At 49.5% G+C, this 19,054-nt stretch overlaps 7 protein-coding genes across 7 annotated transcripts; 4 read left to right on the forward strand and 3 right to left on the reverse strand.

Annotated features, from left to right (window-relative positions):
- On the reverse strand, positions 1-2,975 carry PV09_02974 (uncharacterized protein). Its single transcript, XM_016356107.1, has 8 exons — positions 2,325-2,975; positions 2,072-2,178; positions 1,960-2,020; positions 1,469-1,912; positions 1,158-1,422; positions 913-1,104; positions 437-861; positions 1-388 (listed from the first exon to the last, which is right to left on the reverse strand). Exons 1-8 carry the CDS (start codon positions 2,841-2,843, stop codon positions 314-316), a joined length of 2,088 nt encoding a protein of 695 aa, XP_016216413.1. The 5' UTR covers positions 2,844-2,975; the 3' UTR covers positions 1-313.
- Positions 2,976-3,842: 867 nt separating this feature from the next.
- PV09_02975 (uncharacterized protein) lies at positions 3,843-5,706 on the forward strand. Its single transcript, XM_016356108.1, has 7 exons — positions 3,843-4,080; positions 4,133-4,211; positions 4,259-4,446; positions 4,504-4,787; positions 4,843-5,151; positions 5,197-5,391; positions 5,446-5,706. Exons 1-7 carry the CDS (start codon positions 3,900-3,902, stop codon positions 5,680-5,682), a joined length of 1,473 nt encoding a protein of 490 aa, XP_016216414.1. The 5' UTR covers positions 3,843-3,899; the 3' UTR covers positions 5,683-5,706.
- An 821-nt stretch (positions 5,707-6,527) lies between these two features.
- PV09_02976 (uncharacterized protein) lies at positions 6,528-10,013 on the forward strand (the record flags this gene model as incomplete). The annotated part of the gene is made up of 8 exons (XM_016356109.1): positions 6,528-7,190; positions 7,241-8,238; positions 8,299-8,438; positions 8,492-8,638; positions 8,687-8,735; positions 8,784-8,955; positions 9,004-9,130; positions 9,177-10,013. 8 exons carry the CDS (start codon positions 6,528-6,530, stop codon positions 9,725-9,727), a joined length of 2,847 nt encoding a protein of 948 aa, XP_016216415.1. The 3' UTR covers positions 9,728-10,013.
- Positions 10,014-10,504: 491 nt separating this feature from the next.
- Positions 10,505-12,029, forward strand: PV09_02977 (uncharacterized protein; the record flags this gene model as incomplete). Its single annotated transcript, XM_016356110.1, has 3 exons — positions 10,505-10,786; positions 10,843-10,857; positions 10,926-12,029. 3 exons carry the CDS (start codon positions 10,505-10,507, stop codon positions 12,027-12,029), a joined length of 1,401 nt encoding a protein of 466 aa, XP_016216416.1.
- Positions 12,030-12,287: 258 nt separating this feature from the next.
- PV09_02978 (uncharacterized protein) lies at positions 12,288-13,215 on the forward strand (the record flags this gene model as incomplete). The annotated part of the gene is made up of 3 exons (XM_016356111.1): positions 12,288-12,657; positions 12,869-13,139; positions 13,197-13,215. The coding sequence occupies 3 exons, from the start codon at positions 12,288-12,290 to the stop codon at positions 13,213-13,215; spliced, it is 660 nt and encodes a 219-aa protein (XP_016216417.1).
- A 244-nt stretch (positions 13,216-13,459) lies between these two features.
- On the reverse strand, positions 13,460-17,329 carry PV09_02979 (uncharacterized protein; the record flags this gene model as incomplete). Its single annotated transcript, XM_016356112.1, has 3 exons — positions 13,460-14,164; positions 14,215-14,417; positions 14,479-17,329. The coding sequence occupies 3 exons, from the start codon at positions 17,327-17,329 to the stop codon at positions 13,460-13,462; spliced, it is 3,759 nt and encodes a 1,252-aa protein (XP_016216418.1).
- Positions 17,330-17,893: 564 nt separating this feature from the next.
- Positions 17,894-19,054, reverse strand: PV09_02980 (uncharacterized protein; the record flags this gene model as incomplete). The annotated part of the gene is made up of 2 exons (XM_016356113.1): positions 17,894-18,496; positions 18,554-19,054. The coding sequence occupies 2 exons, from the start codon at positions 19,052-19,054 to the stop codon at positions 17,894-17,896; spliced, it is 1,104 nt and encodes a 367-aa protein (XP_016216419.1).

Genomic DNA, 19,054 nt, shown 5'->3' on the forward strand with positions numbered 1-19,054 from the left:
GGGGACTATATACCACAATAAAATACATTGATCAGTAGATGACCTGAGTTTGCTTCAGGACTACCTTATACCCATCAGTCTTTCATTTTTCTTCTTAGATTATCGATACACGGCTCGTGTCATGATTCAGTCATGCATTGCAGCACCAAAAACCCATTCGAATCCTTACTTCTGGCTTGTAGCTCATCCCCACGACAACAAGCTCAATTCAACGCTTCGGTTAGATGTTATTTGCACCAAATTTCATATCCAATCTAAGAGGATGGGCGCCGAGAAGACAAAGATAGAAGTTTGGCCGGAACGCGAGGTGTGGTTAGAAGAACCAGTCACCAATGTTATTTCGGGCTTTTACGTAGATCTTGCCCATGAAAGCGAACCACTTGTCAAACTTGGATGAATCAGCGGGAATGTCATGAATAACGGGTTGCAACGTTACCTTGTACTGAGTCCGTCTCCTCGTTCCATCCAACCTTGACTGTAAAAGAGCCTCCCGCATCTCCGGTGGCGGATTTTCATCCGTTTCATTATGCACGATAATTTCGAAACCAATATACTGACCGATAGTAATCGGTTGTCCTCCGTTTTCTTTGTGTCTTATTGGTCTTTGCAAGATCCAGAAACCGAACCAGTATAAGATCGCGCCGAAGTAGACGAGGAAAGATATCACTGGCCACCAATAGCGAGGAATCGTACCGGCTTTATGTGGTTTTGCCCCGAAAACAAGGATCAGAAAGTTGATTACGACGAATATGATCGGGATACCGATTAAGAAGATTTTGCGGGAGAGAAAATCTAGAGTCCAGCCTGGGATGGAAAGCTGCATTCTCCTCCTCAACCTCCAAATACCGACAGCGACTGCCACTTCGAAGAATTAGTGTATGCAAGTATGCTTGTATTCTAGTCTAGACTCACTCGAGAGCAGCACGTGGCTATATGTTTGCAGACCAATGATGAATGAATAGCCGTCGCCACTAGTTGGTGTGAAAATTATGAATATAGTCGAGCAAATCCATTGCAGAATTAAGCCACCCTGAGGCACATTTGGACCTTCAGCAAAGAAAGAAGAAAACGGTATAATGCCTTGGCGCGCAATTGCTTGCTTGACTTTGGAATATCAGCATAAATACAGCAACAGGACAGCCTGTACAATGGCTCACCTTTTGAACTCGTATATATCACTGCAATAAGATTTCCAATTGCGGATAAGGAAATGGATATTTTCAACCCAAGTCCCTGACCAAAAGCTACAGGAGCAAAAATTACGGCCATTCCAAGGTCCGTCTCTAAACTTGTAATGGCGGTGTATTTGCAAGCCGCATAGTACGCTGCTGATACCATGATGTATAAAAAAGTAACTGCGCCTACAGCGAGAAATGCACCTTGCTTAAGCATCTTGTTAGGAGCTTTGATCTCGCCGGCAACCTGAACGCTATCAACAAGGCAACAGTGAATGCGATGGAAAACCTACATAGTTGGCGTTTTCCCAGCCCGTATATGAATACAAGATCAGCACGAATGCTGCTATGCTGTCAGCACCGTTTGTCTTACCCTTCGGGCCATGCTTGACGCTCCAATCTATAGTTCCAGAGTTAGGTTTTCTCGTAGCAACCATGCCAGCAATGAATATGCTCAACAACAAGCAGGCCTTGAACAAAGCGAGCACTTTGTTTAGAAAAAGACCAAGCTTGCTAGAGAAGTAATGTAAAAGGCAAATTGTTGTGAGTATGGAAAACGCAATAAATCGGATCAGTCGGGGATCAAAGTCTTGTGAACTGTTGGCGGTTGGTATCGAAGCAAGCAAAACATGCTTTGCAAATGCGAAAGAGTTTGGACTTGAGTTCCATAGAATCAAGAAGAAACTTGAAGCTAGCATCGTAGCAAGGAGTTGGGGCCAATAGAATACTTCATCAAGCTGAACATGTTAGCAGCCCAAAATGCTCAGCAACCTCCAGCACTCACATAAATCAATTCCCCTCCAGTGAACGGAAGTGCTGATCCATACTCAAGGTAGATAAATAGACTATATAAGCAGTTAGAACAGTTTAAGTGAGACGTTATTATGTCCGCCGACCATATGAAAGTGTATACACCGCCCACAGCCCAGAGTCCAATTGACAGCTGTTTCGAGCCTGTGAGACTTAACACAGCACCAGGTGTGGTAAAAATTCCCGTTCCAACCTAAGCGAAATCAGCATATCGCAGCCATAGATGTTATTTTAATCTTCACGAAGTCCAAAAGACTTGTCAAGCCACCAAAGCGCAAGGCATTCCCATCACAATCGACACCTGTCGAATGGATTGAAAATTGACTGCTGTAGACGTACCATTTTGTTGAATATCAGAGCAGCTACGTCGAATGCTGTTAAGTTTCGGCGTGGAACATTAGTATGGGACTCGCTCCAGACCGATTCCGGGTAATGTCTCCCTCCATTTGAGTATTGCAATTCGTCGCTTTCATACGTTTCGGTTCTTGCTGGTGAGTTATCTCTCAAGTCAAGCTGATCTACATATTTTTTAGGCTTTGGGAGCCAGTTTGAATTGCTCTTGGGATCACTATCGTTTGGTTCCACAAATTTGCTGATATTGGGGGCGTGCTCCATTCCCGGCAGGTATGTTGTGCGTGTGACAATGTCGTCCAACTCATGTTGCTCCGCAGGACTGTTGTCATCTTGTTGGACGTATATCTCTGGCCCAAAAGATTCCCGCTTAGTCTTCTGATTTGATGCTCGCGTTCCAGCCGGAGACCGAGATCTACTTTTGTAGCCAGGTGCTCGTTGGAATTGTCTAATTGAATCCGGGCTGAGCGAACTCCGAGCCATTCGACTGCTCGGTTCCCATGCCATTTCGACGCGATTCCACCGAAAAAGCTCAAGAGCAAGACTTATTTGACACTTCGTTGGAGCGAAATTTTAGTAGAGGGGAAATTGGACATTCTTCTGTCACATTCACCTAGGCTGTTCAAGTCAGCCTCGCGGCCTCCCACTCTGATCTGCTGGGCAAAACGCCATCATTGGGGGCTGTGAGTGGGAGCAGAGGGAGGCGTGGCGCGCAAAAACTATCGATGAGTAAAAGCTTTGTGCGGCAAATGCCGCACGCCACTGAGCTGATAAGAGAATCGACGTGTTTTCGAAAGGCTGAAAGACGCCAGGAGACTGCCTTGTTTGCGAACCAGTCCTGGTTCAGACGTGTTGCCCGTATCTAAGCATTGGCAGCGCACCAAGTACTGCTTCGCCCTTCTCTCTCAGAAGCCGTCACAACATCCAGAGCAAACAATGACAAACGATCAGTATACCCAGCAACTTCTCCCAAAGAGGTAAACCGTCAACGAGCACTCGAGTTCCATACTTGACCCGCTCACACACTGTACGCAAGGTACATAAATGCAACCATCCTCGAGAACTACGTCAACAGCAAAATCTGTGACTTCGGGAATGACTGGCGCTACGTGGTAGGTCATAGCCCGGTCCGAACTGACTTGAATGCTCACATGTTCAAGATCGGGCGAGACAGCCAGATTATATTTTATGGTAAAAGGAGCTTGAACGAAGTGAAGACCCTCCGGCCCTATGGATTTCTCTTCTCCAGCTATACTTACTGAAGCTTGTAGACCGAGATTCTTGACTTACAAGAGCGAAGCATCCCCAAACAGTCTCCCTTTGTGGACGACTAGCCGCCAAGTTTAGATTGGCCCGCGGTTGGAGGAGTGGCGCTTTTGGGGCGCTTTAGGCTGGCACAGGACGTGCGTGGCTGAACATTCCGGTCAAGATCCTGGTTCTGGGCACTGAGTGATCTCTGCGCCGCTCTCAGCCTTGGTTCAGAGTGTTTGAAAGGAAGGAATAACTATCTTCGATAATCGAAATAAATGAATATGACTTTGTTTGAATTCATCGATTCTCAAAATGTCTCACGTACCCGAGTCTGCTTGCGTTGCAAAATGGCCGTTTAGTCTTCCCCGCGATGTTTGTGATCCTCTTGTCTACGATCTTGCTTCCTACAGCGAAAGATTCCAGAGACAAAGTAACAGAATATTTTGTTCGCCAGATGAGACCAGAATCAAGGTTATTTCCCTGAAGTCCGAGAGCAAGTCCAATGTTGTGTTCACTGAGCCATCAGTGGGGCTAATTTCTCCTAGATCACACGTTCTCAAATGCGTTTACCTTCCAAACCTTTCTGGAGCAGGATCAAATGGTATCGGATGAAGTTCGGCTAATGTACGTCTCTCCGTTGGGCTTCTCTGCAAATCTGAATAGAATGCTAGTTTAATACCTCAGTTCTATTCCTGGGGCAAGTTGATGATATCCGAGCAGGCAATGGAATTGATTTTGAATAAATTAAAAGCATTTCCGCTCGTGTTTGATGTTATAGAGGCATTTGGAGAGAGAACAGGTCCAACGAACGAGAGTCTTGGTGGAATCCAAGTAATTCGAAGAAATCAAGTGGAGACAGGTACTCTTACCGATGTCCGGCGAAGCTCTTTTTTTGTAGCATGCTAATTACCCCAAGAACTCTGCTTCTTATTGAAGCATGTAGAGGAACATGGGCGTGACGAACCGGGAGACAAGTGGTCAATTCGCCAAATGGGTGTTTATTCTTGCGTTGACAATCGCGGCCCTGCAACGTTCGTAGTCATCAACCCATCTCAAACTTTCCAGCAGCGCTTGAAAGAAGCGAAAAAAGGCTGCCGTCGTCCGCTTGGGTCTTCCGATGTCTTTCGGCTCCTAATCTCATGCTCGTCAACTCGATGGCGAAGCCATATCAATGATCTTGAGGAGGCATTCACTCATCTGGTAAGAGCTCTTGCTGGATGGGAATTCGTACAATTCTACGCTTACACATGTGCAGAAGTCAAAGGCAAACGACGCTGCTGTCGCTAGCATTGGGAATTCGAATGGTATCTTAACTATTGACTTCGGAGATAGCCAGGATCTTAGAGTCATAGCAGACAAATTGCTACGGCTAGACCACATTCTCGAGACTAACTCGAGAGTCTATAGGGATATGGTGAAAACAATACAGTGTCAAGATCCAAATGTGAGTCTGGACGAGAAGAGCGAGAATCACGGAAATATCGGCTCTTCACTGGTGGAGACAGAACTACAAAGAAGCAGAGTATTGTCCCTGCTCAAGCGAATGGGCTCGTCATCCGAACTAGTAGGTTACGGTTTAGATGATCTATGCAAGGTCTGACGTGCGCAGATGCAAAATATCATTGCTGCTAGAGGTCTATACGCACTCCAACACAACGGCCAAATCACAACGGGTATCATGAGGCTTGCACAGAGTGACAACAAGATGATGCTTGACTTTAGCCGTAAGGCCCAGAACGATGCCCGGACTTTGAAGACCATCACCATCTTAACGATGATATATCTGCCGGCTTCGTTTGTGTCGGTATGCTGATTACGCTCGTAACAAGACGGAATGTGTCAGGCTGACGGCGCACAGCAAGTTCTAGCTATGGGCTACATCAAGGTGGAGACACGAGGTTCAAGCGTAAGTTTGCACTTTGCTGGCGAAATGGTCGTCTTTGCAGTACTTTCCATTTCCTTGCTGGCGATGACTTTGGGAACCTGGGCCTTTCTGGAATGGAGAAGACGCGTTCGTAGCACACGTCGACTGACGCTGCCCTCGTCCGGGAAACTGGATGCACGTGAGCAGGAAGCGAAAGATATGATTGCGTGACAATGCACTAGTATAGATTTTCAGACCATCATCTATTTCATGAATTTGTGGTCGGACTCGTTCGTCGTCTCAAAGCCTGGTAGTTCTATTGCCTGGTAGTTCTATAGCCTGGTAGTTCTATTGCCTGGTTGGAGAGAAAGATAAGGCAACGTGCAGCCATGAGTGATTAAAGACCAGGTCCATCTCCGCCATATACATGCTTCACGGAACTTTGGGGCGGGGAAGCGACTGCTGACCACTGGATTTACCGCGTCTTTGGAGGTGGCGCCGAATGAGGACAGGTACAGTTCATTCGCACCCCTCGGCTTGACCGTCGACGCCTCTTTTGCTGTGCGCAAAGCTGACTGCTACCCCTGCGACCTGCATCAATTTTGGACGTCGTGTGCGCCTCTGGCCACCCTTTCTCGTCGTTGCCTAGCCATATGATGATCACAGTACTAATTATATCGAGTCAAGCTAATCAGCTGGCCCAAGAACTGTGCGTCTCCCCACGCCTTCTTGGCTGCGCGTTTGGGCCTCACCCTCGCAGAATGAGGCCGCAAGACAAAGTCGCTGTGCCGCTTAATCTTCGTCCCAGGTCCGCCACCCTGCGCCTGGAAAGTGATCTTTCGGGGCAGAGTCATCAAGCGTCATGGCAAGCCTTGAATCTTGAACAATCACAAAACCAGGCCTTTCCCACTACTCGTGATCCTATCTCGACGCACTCCGCCTGTTGCCTTGTTCGCTCTCAAGCGCCTTCCAGCCATTTCTTTAGAAGCTTCATTTTGGCTTTTTTTATTCGCTTTCTTCGTTAATTGCGGCGTGGACAAGGACCTTATGTGTATTTCTTTGCCCTGCCGCGCTTGATGTCTTCCATCCCGGGAGGGTCCGCGTGTGCCAAAGCGCAGCGCGCAATCCGAAAGTATCTGCAACCAGCAACGGAACCGATCGCAAGGCGCATGTTTCCAAGAGATTGCTTGTTTCGCTTTTTGTCCAGTGGGTCGCCAACAATTGCTCGTGCTGTTCTGGAATGCAAGTGTGATCGGTGCAACCATCAACATAACCTCGCCGGACCTGGCAACTCCGTTGATGAGTACCTATGGCGAATACTCGGGACGGCCAAGACGCTCCCTGAATTCGATTCTAGTGCGGTTACGTTGTTCTCTCTCTTTGTGGCCATCGGATATCCCGCGCTCTGCGGCAGTCTTCTCGACAAGGGCTACGATGACAAGATCTTCCAGTTCGGTCCAAACGCGGCGCTGCCGCGCGAGACGCTTCGAAAGTTTTGGGCGATGGACGACGCCGAGTTCGAGTTAGATTTCTACAATTCTCTGGAAAGGCAGCTTGCTCACTTTGCCATACCCCATTTTACTCGTACAAAATTCGCAACATATGATTCCAGCACGATTTTACCATTCATAAACGAGAAGCCAATTGGAAGACTCAATGAGCGCGGTGAAATAATTGACGAGGGTGGTTCAGGTAAAGTCTCCTCTTTCGACATCTATGAATGTTATAACAAGTTGGGGGTACGCATACTTGCCTTCAGTCCTGGAATCGACTTAACTCACACGTCTAGATTCGCGGTCCCTTTGCTCGAAAACAGCTGCTCGATGCAGAGGCACCTCTTCGATTTGAGCTCGAACGTGGTAATCACCAAATCGTAGAGCTTCTTGAATCCCCAAACATCGTTAAGATGATCACGACGTACAAACATGGGAATACATTTAACATCATTTTTCCATTGGCAAAAACCGATTTAAACCACTTTCTGAGGGAGAAAACTTTTGGGAGTGATGCTCTGCGCGAAGCGCCCTTGGAGCTTTGCCCCATATGGACTCAAGCACTAGGCATCACCAAAGCTCTCGGCAGCATCAGCAAAATTCAGAGCAAGGGATCGAAGCTTCCTCATCTGCAAACTCAGTCATCGCTCATTGGGTTTCATTTCGATCTGAAGCCAGCCAACATTCTTGTAGACCATGATGGAACCTGGCTCATCACAGACTTCGGCCTCGCCCAGTTCGCTCCTGGTAACGGATCGACATCTCGTGTCATCAACCAAGGCGGCACTGATGCTTATGCCCCACCAGAGTACCTGAACGTCAATGGGAAGTTCTCCCGAAGGTACGATGTATGGTCACTGGGCTGTGTTCTGCTTGAAGTTGTTGCATTCGCCGTCGACGGGCAGAAAGGGCTCTTAGATCTGGATGCTGCTCGCAGAACCAGCACCAAACACCGGACCGATGACCGTTTCTTCACGGCCACAGCGGACGGCAATGACTTCATTGTGAAACCCAGCATTGTCAAATTTAAAGAACGACTTCTTCGTTCTGAGCGCGCATCTCCTGATTCCAGCAAGAACTTTCTACACAAACTTCTGGATCTGATCGATAAAATGTTAGAGCCGTCCGCTGAAAAACGAATAGACATAAACAATGTCATACCCGAGTTTTCGGGAATAGTGTCTTCCGTTACGGCACAAAGTCCTAGAAGCCCTTCAGCCGCATTTAACTTCATCCCCCCTTTTAGTGGAGATGGTGAAAGAGATCTGACTTCACAACGCCTTAGAAATCTTGTGTAAGCCCTCCTTCATACTCCCTTTTACCACTTCTTTAAGGCTTCATCTGATTTTATAAGTTGTTCTTACTTAAGTATGGATGAAGCCAAGGAAGGCTCATGGAGAAACGCTCGTCTTTACTTATTTGGAGACCAAGAAGGAGATCTCCGTCTTGTCGTATGTGATCCTACTGGCCAGCGGCCCTCAAAGGAGCTCGAATGTAAGGCCCGAAGACTTTTTTTATCGGAAAAATAGCATTTAACGGGATGATAGTTCTGGACCGTGAGGTTCAATTGATACCAGGCTATGCGTTTCCGGATACGAAATCTTCTTCTTCGTCAGAGCAGGTCATTAGGTTCCAGAGAATAGATACCGGCAAAATCCTTAACAATGGTACTTTTTGGTTTTCAAACCGTAGAGGTAAAGCATCCTTGCCGACGAGTCGTACAATACTGACAGAGAAAGCAGATTATGAACAATTCCAGTCCGATCTCTGCAATCAAGAAGTAGTTTGGAGGTTCGTGCCTTGTACTCCTGCTTCTGAACGACCTGCTGACCCGTTTAGCTACCAGCTAAAGAACGTCATATTGCGTAGACATACAGATGTTATCGCAAAGGCGAAAGAGAAAGCTCTTAGTTTGCTGGGTAAAAAGAAGGCTGGCGATGACATCGATTCTAACGGGCTTGGTCCGGCGACGCTACAGCTCATGGTTGAAAGTGCGGAAGCCTTCGAGCAAGTATGTTAATCTCAGTTTGTCAAGCCAAACCACTAAATGTTTTGCAAGTCGCGAAAGAGGACACTCTCAACCCCTGGATCGAAAGATCACCCATTGAGAGGCCGTCCACAAGAAGAGCTAGTGCCTCCCTACCGTCTCGTGATATATGTAGGGAATGTTATCATAACGATGATACGTAAGCGATGTCAAAATTTTCCAAATTGCGACTAAAGATGAGACAGTAAAACCAGGCCTGCGCAACCTTAAAGACCGACCCAAGAAGCTGGACGGAAATGTCAGCAAGTTTGTTCCCACAGACCCACACCGGGACCGCTTCATCCAGGTAGCTATGCTGCAACCGGCGAAAAAGGAGAAATGTGCATATGCTGGTATACCGCTCAACGTGGCAAAACTGAGAGAGCAGGAATTACTTGATACTTTTGACTGTACTGAAGTCGAATTTGTGTTCTTGAACGAAACGGAAAGACTAGACTTTGAGTCGAGATATATCGAGTGGAAGATCGAATGGCGTAATCAGCGCAAGGCAGCGGAGGGTGCCTCAAGCATGCCCCCTCGCTCTAAAATAGGTCCAAAACGTAACGCTGGTAGAGGAGGCGTTGGCAACAGCCAACCCAAGCGCATAATGGATATTTCAACGGGCTTCTCAAGCTCTGCGACATCAACGCATTCCAAGGAGAAAGGAAAAGCAATACTCTACACTGACGATCACGATAGCCTATTTTCGGACAACCGCGGAAGAAGTTTTGACGACACGTCTCATAACTGGAGATAATGGAAGCTTTAATTATATGGATTGGAACTCAAGTTCCCCCGCTTGAGCATGGGAGGCATGAAACCCCGTAACGTAATGTACATTTGGTCAAATTTTAGAGCGAGGATACCCGTCATCAGCATGGAAGGACTGTTAAAAACAACACCGGTTGGATCCACTTTATGTTCTTGATTTAGCATTGCTGTCAACTCATATTTTAGATTGGCACATTTTAAACGTATCTAAAGTGGCGTACTTGGACTTTGGTTCTTAAGCAATGGGCGCAGATATTATTGTATAGATCATGGGGAACAGGCTTTCGAGGGGCAAGTTGAGGCACCCGTACATAAAGATGTTGTTCTTTCACGCAGACTCAAATGAGCACTTTCGATTTCTGCTTTGGTCATCACCTTTGCTTTCAGCCAAAGAAAGGCGTGTGATGGACGACACGTTGGACGGTGCAGATGCGTTAAACACAAGCGAGCAGCAAGATCTCAGTTGCCATAGCGGGTAATTGCCAAGGACAGTAAGCCTGCCGACTTTCGGCCAATCAATACACCGAACGTAATGGATCGTCCTTTTTCTCCACATCGAATGCGCTTCCGCCTCTTGTGAGCGGATAACTAACCACTTCCGAGTCCTGGACGAGGATGATGTAGACTTGGCACTGTTCTCTTCCGCAACAGCTGCCAGCTGTTCTTCTTTGCCCATTTTAATAAGTTGACTCAAGCTGTGACCGATGATTCCGGTCGTCAGAAGCCATCTTCCAACTCGCAAAAATTGCATATCGTTGCAAGGATGGCGTCCGCCTCGGATTGTACAGTGATGGAGCTGCGAGACCTTCATCCTAAACCTAGTCCTAAAGCCTTGCTCACAAAGATCTCGAGCCGGAGATCGAGGTCTCGAGGCGATCAGCCTGAATTGGAACGTCAGACAGCCGTCAACGAAGAGCTGCCGGGCCCAACGACAGCGCCCGTCGTTGTGCAGCAGCGGTGGAACGAGTCCAAGGTTATGATATACCGCACCATCGCTGCATTCTGGGGATTTACAATTATGGGTGCGAATGATGCTGCCATTGGGGTAAACAAGCCACAATTTTTCAGATTTCGGCTTATCATTCTAACCTCAGTGAACAGGCCTTGATTCCATATGTGAGCCTTCCCAAGTCACTGTGTGTGTGTGTGTGTGTGTGTAGATCTCAAAGCCTAATGAAGCGTAGCTGCAAGACTACTACCAACTTACATATTCAGTTGTGGCTCTCCTGTTTCTGTCGCCAGTTATAGGGTACACCTTGTCCGCCATCCTCAACAACATGGCGCATATGAAATTTGGCCAACGAGGAATCGCCATCATCTGTCCAAGCTGCCATTTGATTGCATATCTGGTCGCTGCACTTCATCCCCCATTCCCTGTTATCGTGGTCTTTTTCGCATTGTCAGGCTTTGGCAATGGGCTAGAAGACGCTGCATGGAATGCCTGGATCGGTAACATGGCTAACGCAAATGAGGTGCTCGGCTTCCTACACGGTTTCTACGGCCTTGGGGCTACAATAGCTCCACTTGTTGCTACGACAATGATCACTAAAAGCAATCTGTTATGGTTCACTTTCTACTACGTGATGGCAGGCCTAGCTGGTGTCGAGCTGGTTATATCCATGACGGGATTTTGGACGGCAACTGCAGCTGAATATCGAGCGTCCCATCCCAGAACGACGGATCACAACGGCAATCGAATGACGGAAGCCTTGTGGAATATGCCTGCGGCGCGTGTGACATGGCTGTGTGCGCTCTTCTTGTTCGGCTACGTCGGTGTTGAAGTGGCTCTAGGTGGCTGGATCACGACGTTCATGCTTGAAGTTCGTCACAGCTCGCATTTCGCATCGGGGATGTCTGCTACGGGCTTCTGGCTTGGCATGACTGTTGGTCGCGTTGTTCTCGGGTTCGTCACCCCAAGACTGGGAGAGACGTTGGCAATCATGATCTACATACCCATCACAATGGCCCTCGAGCTCATCTTCTGGCTTGTGCCTCAGTTCTACGTGTCGACCGTTGCTGTAGCATTACAGGGATTTTTTCTCGGCCCGTTGTTCCCAGCTTCTGTCGTTGCGGTGTCGAAACTGCTTCCCAAACACTTGCATGTGAGCAGCATTGGCTTTGCTGCCGCATTCGGTGGCGGAGGAGCCGCGATATTCCCGTTCGCGGTTGGCGCCATCGCTCAAGCAAAGGGTGTGAAGGTCCTTCAACCGATTGTGCTGGCCATTCTTGGCCTAACTTTCTTGCTTTGGTGCGGCTTGCCTCGAATGAGTAACAAGAAGAGCGAATAGATAGACGTCTCAACTATTCAGTGGCACTGGCTAACTCGAGCTGGTGAGAGAAGCCGGTACGTGCTGCGTCGGCTGTGCTTAGACTGTCTAGAATGAAGGGAATGCGGCCACTCCGGAAACACGTGCAAACTTTACACGAGATATTATATAGAGTAGCAGGCTCAGATGGCAGTGCGAGAGCCTATATAATCGAAGAGGTCTGTCGGCTCAAAGTTGACTTTTTCGTTGCCTGGCCGTAAGTGTCCTGATAAATGGATCATGTGCTTACTAGCGAGGCGAAATGGGCAAATAGAGATTGCTCGAAAGTCTCCTTCGCCCAGATCGCAACGCCTCGCTTCGCCTCCCGCAACGTCACCGCAGCTGCCGCAAGAGAAGAATCGCGACGAGGTGGTCGGACAAGATGGATTTGCACACACGCTCGGAGAAAGCGTGGGCAATCCGCGGCGACGGGGCGGTGCAGACGAGCAAATCCGAAGCCCGAACGGAGCGGCGAAAGGCTTGCGCAACGCACCTCGCGAGCCCGTCAGGTTTTGGCGCGAATACGAGCGTCCAATGTCCTTTCAGACTGACGGAGACGTAATCTGCTTCTGGGGCTGGCCCATGTTTGGTCCTCAGCCCCGGACCTTTCGTACGTCGTCCACCGCGGGCCAGGCAGACGCCAAAACGGCGGCGGTCTTACGATGCTCGCCATGAGTATGTATATAGATGAAACCCAAGCCAAGTTCAGACCAGCATCACTACATTCCATTCCGCACGTCCCATAATCCCCGAGCTACAGTCGGGGTAGCGAACTCGTAAGCCGCACGATTTGAACTTTGGTTTCGTGCCGTTTCGACCAGCCTCTGTGGCTGCTGCACACTTCGCAACGGGCCTTCTCAGCAAAGCTGCCATCATCGCCGGCGGCGTCTACCTCTACAAGCAGCACAAGGACAAGAAGCGTGCCGAGCGCACGTCCGAGCACCATCGCTACACGGACGCGGTCGACCAGAATACCCAGGACTATCAGCCGCCCAAGTATAACGACTATCCAAGCGACCACAAGTCCCAACCGCAAGTGGACTACGCGAGAAAATCAAATCCTTCCTACGAAACGATGAGCAATGCGAACATGTGAGTCCTTTTCCATGAGCGGACAGAGTTGACCGTGTGGTTGACAGAGATTTTTAGGTCTGGAGCCAAGTATTAGAACTTCAAAGATGATTTTATGATTCTGGAGTTTTGGTGGCGTCCTGTTGGTCAACGTATATACTCTCAAAATACTGGTAGGGGATGGACATTCCTCCCTCCATACGCGCCTACTTGACTAAGCATATGGCTCCCCTCTTAATGAAGTCTTGAATTACCTCGTCCCGCTGCCCTATCTTCTTTATCGTCTTTGCTAGCCGCTGTCCGAGTTGTCCCCCATCTTTGAGCGCACTGTGTCCTTATTATCATAGGACATCCATCTCCTCGCCCTCGTCCACGAACGCGAATTTGCCCTGCTCCATTGCCGCTCTTCGATCCAATTCTTCTTGGTACTCCCGCCTGACATCCTCGAGCGTAACGAGCCTCCGCTTCCCTTCCTTCTTCTCTTTGGCCGTCCCATTGAGCAAGCCCTTCTTTTCGGCAATGGGCTCGTAGATGACCCAGGCCTCGTCCTTCCCCACGCATGCCATGGCGTTGATCAGAAGCAGATATGCGTCCACAAGTCGCTCATCTCGAGGATCCGGACCTGTACCTTTTGTCTCAGCACGCAACTTCTCCAACCGATCGAACGCAGCTTGCGCGGCGCCACGGAAGTTGCCGCGCTTGATACGCCATGAGTATAAAATCTTGTGCCACTGATGTGTTGAACTCGACGTAAGTGTCTTGCGTGCCTTGGCCTCGAGTTCTTTGTCGGCCTCGTCGGCAAGTTGAGCCCACGGGTACGCAAAAAGCTGCTTGACGCGTTTCTGGCGCACAAGTGTCTCTATAAATGATTGGAGATTAAAATGGCGAAGAGCATGGTCCGGCATACGCATGAGTGCTGAGTAAGCATCGTCGAAAGCACCAGTCGCAAGCGACGAGGCGAACAGCCGCTCAAGAAGATCGATAGTACGTTTGTCGAACTGCTCGGCTTGCTTCTGCGGTAGTTCAGTAGATGAGAGCTCCGCATCCTATAGCACTTCCTTAGCGAACATTCTGAATCAGGATTGGATGGACGTACATTGAGAGCCTTGCTGATGGTCATATTATGCGACTGGATTGCCAACTTTGCGAACTCGGCTATTTGTGTGCTCGCCTTGTATTTATCCAGTAAATTCATGATATGCTCATAGTACGATGGCAAGCCATCTGAGAACTTCTCGACTTGCTCAGGCGATAAAATTTCTGCCGTATCTTGATTGCTCACGTCAAAAAATCCCAGTGCTGAAGCACAGCATTAGTAACGGGATTGGCCTTTTTTTTGTATCCTCGGGCTGACACTTACACATTGGATATGCTGCTTTCCTAAACCAGTCCGCTGCCTTCTTGTATTCACTGTTTTCCAAGCACAGCCTTCCCCTCAAATAATTAGTCCATCCTGCCGATGGCACGAATGGCAAGAACTGATTCGCCAATCCCACGTCGCCGTGTTTAATCAAGTCAGCAAGTACATGTGCAGAGAAGCTTTCAAAAATGCTCATTTCCAATTTCGTAAGCCATGCTCTCGTGTGGTACGTGAGCATCTGGGTCGGTGAGATGCCCTCTTCAGGCGCTCGTATGTCCTTCCAGTCCCCAATGAATATGCTTTGAAGAAGAGTACTTGTATACACGGGAGGTGCCTCGTTGCTTCGAACAACAAGGGGACTCTCGCCAAAAGATTTTCTCCGGGGTTTTGAACGCTCCTTGCGCGTGTTTGCCACAAGGAAGTCAAGAATGAAATACTCTCTTAGGAGGCACATGATTTTGTCAAATAGCCCACGCGCATTAAATGTTGGCGTGGCATCGTCTACGTCCATCGTGTCTACAGTATCCTCTGGTAGGTCTTTAATTGCTGAAGCGAGTTCCTCGACGTCGAAAACACCGTCCAGGTATAGTACTGTGGTAAGCAAATCCAACAGGACCTCTGTGTTGAGCGCCACAGTTTCTTGGGCGATCCTAATGGCCATCTTTGAACCGTATCGGGTGATTAGCTCTTCCTGGTGCCGACCCTTCTCAGGCTCCTTCATCATGTCCAAAATCTCAATGAAGCTATTCCGATGGAAGATTTTGTATCCGCCAAAATCCGTAGCGAGCTCATCGAATTTCTTCTCATCATCCTCAGTGAGTTCTTCTAATAGCGAAGTTTCGACTCGGAAACTGTTGATACGTTCCGCAGCCGATTTTGCTGGCTCTTGGACAAGATCCTCGATGACGGCACGCTTAAGTGATCGTTGATATGAGTCCGGAAGCATAGCTCTCAATGAATGCGCGACCAAGAACAGATTGCCCACGAGCATAGCTTCGTCAGATTCATCGGCTTCACTGCCTTCATCATCTCCTTCGACTCTTGGACCCAAGTCGTAGAGCGCCAGTTTTGGTGTTGGTAATTGTGTCACGATGCTTACATTCATCTCGATCTTCTCAAGCTGACTACATTCACGGATTGGAGCCACGAAGTCAGCACCAGCGAGCCATGGAATCTGATCATGTGGGTCAACAGCAAAGGATACTAAGTCCATGCTCCGTTTATGCAAATCCCGCACAATGCTGTACACATTCTGCCACTGAGAGAAAGTATCCTCCTCGACACTTGATCGTCCACCTGAGGGCTTCGCCGCATTGGCCCAGACAGCCTTGATGAGACGTTCCTTGAGCGGTGCTTTCGACGCAACAGGCAATGGGCGTCCGGACGCGGCGATATAAGTTACAAATGCAGTCTCGAGCAGCGGCACAGTGAATCTGCCTGGGTAAAAGAGGAATTGCGTCCAGCGTTCCGTGATATCTGCAACTTTGCTTTCCTCAGGCACATCCGAGCCGTTTGTGGGACACAGGGCATCGATAGCCTCGAGTGTTTGTCGCCCAGGGAAAACTGCAACCCAATCCTGCTCCCAACAGTCCTTGACGTACTGGCTGCTAATTTCATGAAGCTTGTGCCCGAAGTCGAACGGGTCAAAGCTCAGCATGAAGACCTGTGAAGTCTGACCTGAGCGGACCCGGATCCAAAGCTCGGTTTGCTTCGATCCTCTACTTGGTTTGAGGTGAAATTCTTCAAGATTCCATACCGCGGTGTCCATCAGCATCTCCACAGGAGGTTTGTATTCGATTTCGGGTCTCATCTCACGTATGCCCTGACGCCCAGACTCTGGGTCAAAGATGGCCCAGAACTTGAATTGGTGATGCTTTGGCGAGAACGTGACTGCGTACGTTTCTTGTCTGCCTGGCATGTCAACCACCTGTAACAGCTGTCGCTGGTTTGGGCTGATCATGTATCTCTGCTCTTCTTCACCGAGAATATCCAGTTCCGCAGATATACGGCCTGTCTTCAGATTCCATATTCGCATAGTGTGATTTAGACATACGGTAATGAGATGTGCGTCGTCTTCGTCGAAGGTTGTAGGCGCAATCGATACTGCTGCGGAAGGTTCCAGCTCCACGTCGCCGTACTTGATTGTAGGCCCCGACCTCCACTTCAAGAAAGAGGCGCCCCAGCTTCCTTCAGAATAGACAGCATCATGCCACTTTGAACCATCGTCGCCAGCTCTTCTTGTCAAACGCACGACTTGTCCATCCTTCATTGATACAAAGAGCTCTCTCGCAGTTGAAGAGAACAGACGGTACGGTATCGTGACTGCGAACATAGAAGGTTTGGTGACTCTGCACCAGTCCGAGGGAAGCGCTTCTGAGAAACGCGGGTGCACGAAGATGTCGCGATGCAGCGTGAGCGTCCATAGGTCATCTGCGGTCGTGATTGCAAAGACGTTCAGCGCGTCCTTCTCTGCCGGATCAGCGAACGCAACGCAGAAGGGACGGATGGCTGCGGGGAAGCGCAGCAACAGCGTGAGAATGGCCTCTGTTTTGTTGGCTGCATCCTGGCTTAAATCCACGGCCTGCACCTCGAGCACTCTTCGGTCGTCAAGCAACCGCCAAAGGAAGCTGCGCGGGCAGCGCTCGTCGCTGCGAAAATATAACGAGGCTTCGCTTGAAAGGTGATTGCATGTGAAGTGCGCTTCATCGCTGCCTAATTGAACGTCATTGTACAGTCTGCGCTCGTGGTTGCCAGTCTTCGACAACGAGATGTCGACGGTTGAGCCGGCGTAAGCTTGATCGAGGGTAAGACGCGTCTCCGTGTACAGGTAAGGGGCGCGAATGTCCGCCATCTTGCTAGCGAGAGTCTAATTCATGTAGATCGCGTCGAATGCAGGTCGGTTCCTACAATGCGGTGTAGAGCATAACTTCGAGAACTTTTTCGTGGAGGTTGGTGTTGCAAACTGCCGCGGTCCTAGCGTAGTCAGAAGTGGGAGGAAGCGGAAAGGGCCAGCTTAACGGCCGGCTGCACATTCAGATAGGTCTTGGGCTCGTTCATGAAAAGAATCTCTCTCGTCAACAGATGTTCAGTTGTAATTTGTTGTTGCGTGAAGCGGAACAGTTTCCAGCTTCTGAGTTTGCTTTACTCTACTGAAGCGGGTGTTACAATCTACTCAGCCTCGTGTGTCCGAATTAAGGCCAACCACGGCTGAATTGCCTCAAAGGGCCGTCTTGGAGCTCTTGAAGCTCGACTATGTCAATCCATAATCGAACAGCCTTCGTGCCTCAGTCTAGCGCCACCATGCGACTGGTACCACGGCACCAACTGGGCAGGCATATGCCTCATTTACACGTGGAGCCTTGAGGCGATTTGCCCCGTGCTCGAGAAATCCCAATGTACCTGTATACCCGTGGGATCATGTCGCCACATTGACCAGCCCTTCCATTACCTCTTCTGCCACTCCTCCTGGTTCAAGCACAGCCTTGACAATCTGCGCAACGACCTGTCTCTTGATGCCACCTCGAGGCGGATTCCACACACCCATATCCTGCGTTGCTTCTCTTGCAGCAAATGCCTCCAAAGGAGGGAGTGGTGCCGTGCCCATGGCAATGTGGTTTAGTGCGTTGGGTAATCCAGGCGGTGATAGCCTCGAAGGAGGATCTATGGTTCGTAGGGAGAGTAGTCTGAGCTTGGTTCCAGACTGCAAGGAAGCAGCTTCTGTCATTCCTGCGGAAACCGCCAACACTCCGTCTGCAACAGCGAGCTCTTCCTTGGAAGGATCGAAGATGAAGTTCGGGCCTACAGACATGACCAGGAGTGTGATCGCTGGTCGAAACATCCGCTCGCCCTTTGCATTTAACGGATACAAATAGGTGGAAGCATCCCAATCGTCGTCGAAAAGAGGGTCCTCGTCACCCTCTGATATCAACTTCGGGAGACGAGCCGACAGCAGAGCTAGGTGGGTTGTGATCGAAAGGAGGGGTAGGGGGTATGTGAGTGGCGCCGAGAGCAGGAGGATCTGATATTGATGAGCTATGAATGTCAAGTGACGAATTGTATCGCATGACAAACTTACGTCGATGGAAAGCTTCCAATGGAACCTACGGTTGATCCAAAGACGGTCTTTCAGTCTTCCGTCGGCAACCAGAGCCTCCGTAAGCATTGCAGACAAGAATATAGGCAGGGCATCGTCGTCTCGATATCCAGGTACTTCGATACTAAGTTCGACCCAGCCTGATTCCCCAGCTCCCTGCTTCCCGTTGCCATTGTCCTCCGCGACGTCGTCATCATCTTCAGCCTCATCTGCAATCAGGTCACCCAGCGCCCCCGGTCTCACACTGCTCTTCTCAACTTCGGCCTTGACTCCCACAATCGCCTCGGTCCCATCTGCAAAGCAAACGCGAGCGCTACCATTGGCTGCTGGCAGGATGCCGCTTTCTGCCACGAGAGGGCGAAACTGGGTCGGGGAGCGACCGTCAGGCCGGATTGGAGGCACCAGCGACAGCGAGCTGTGCAGAAAGGACAGCTCCGCAGGGGAGAGAAGAAACTGTTGCGACACTGAGGTCGCTGGAGCCAT

Source organism: Verruconis gallopava (genome assembly GCF_000836295.1).
Source record: "Verruconis gallopava strain CBS 43764 unplaced genomic scaffold supercont1.7, whole genome shotgun sequence".
NCBI lineage: Eukaryota > Fungi > Ascomycota > Dothideomycetes > Venturiales > Sympoventuriaceae > Verruconis > Verruconis gallopava.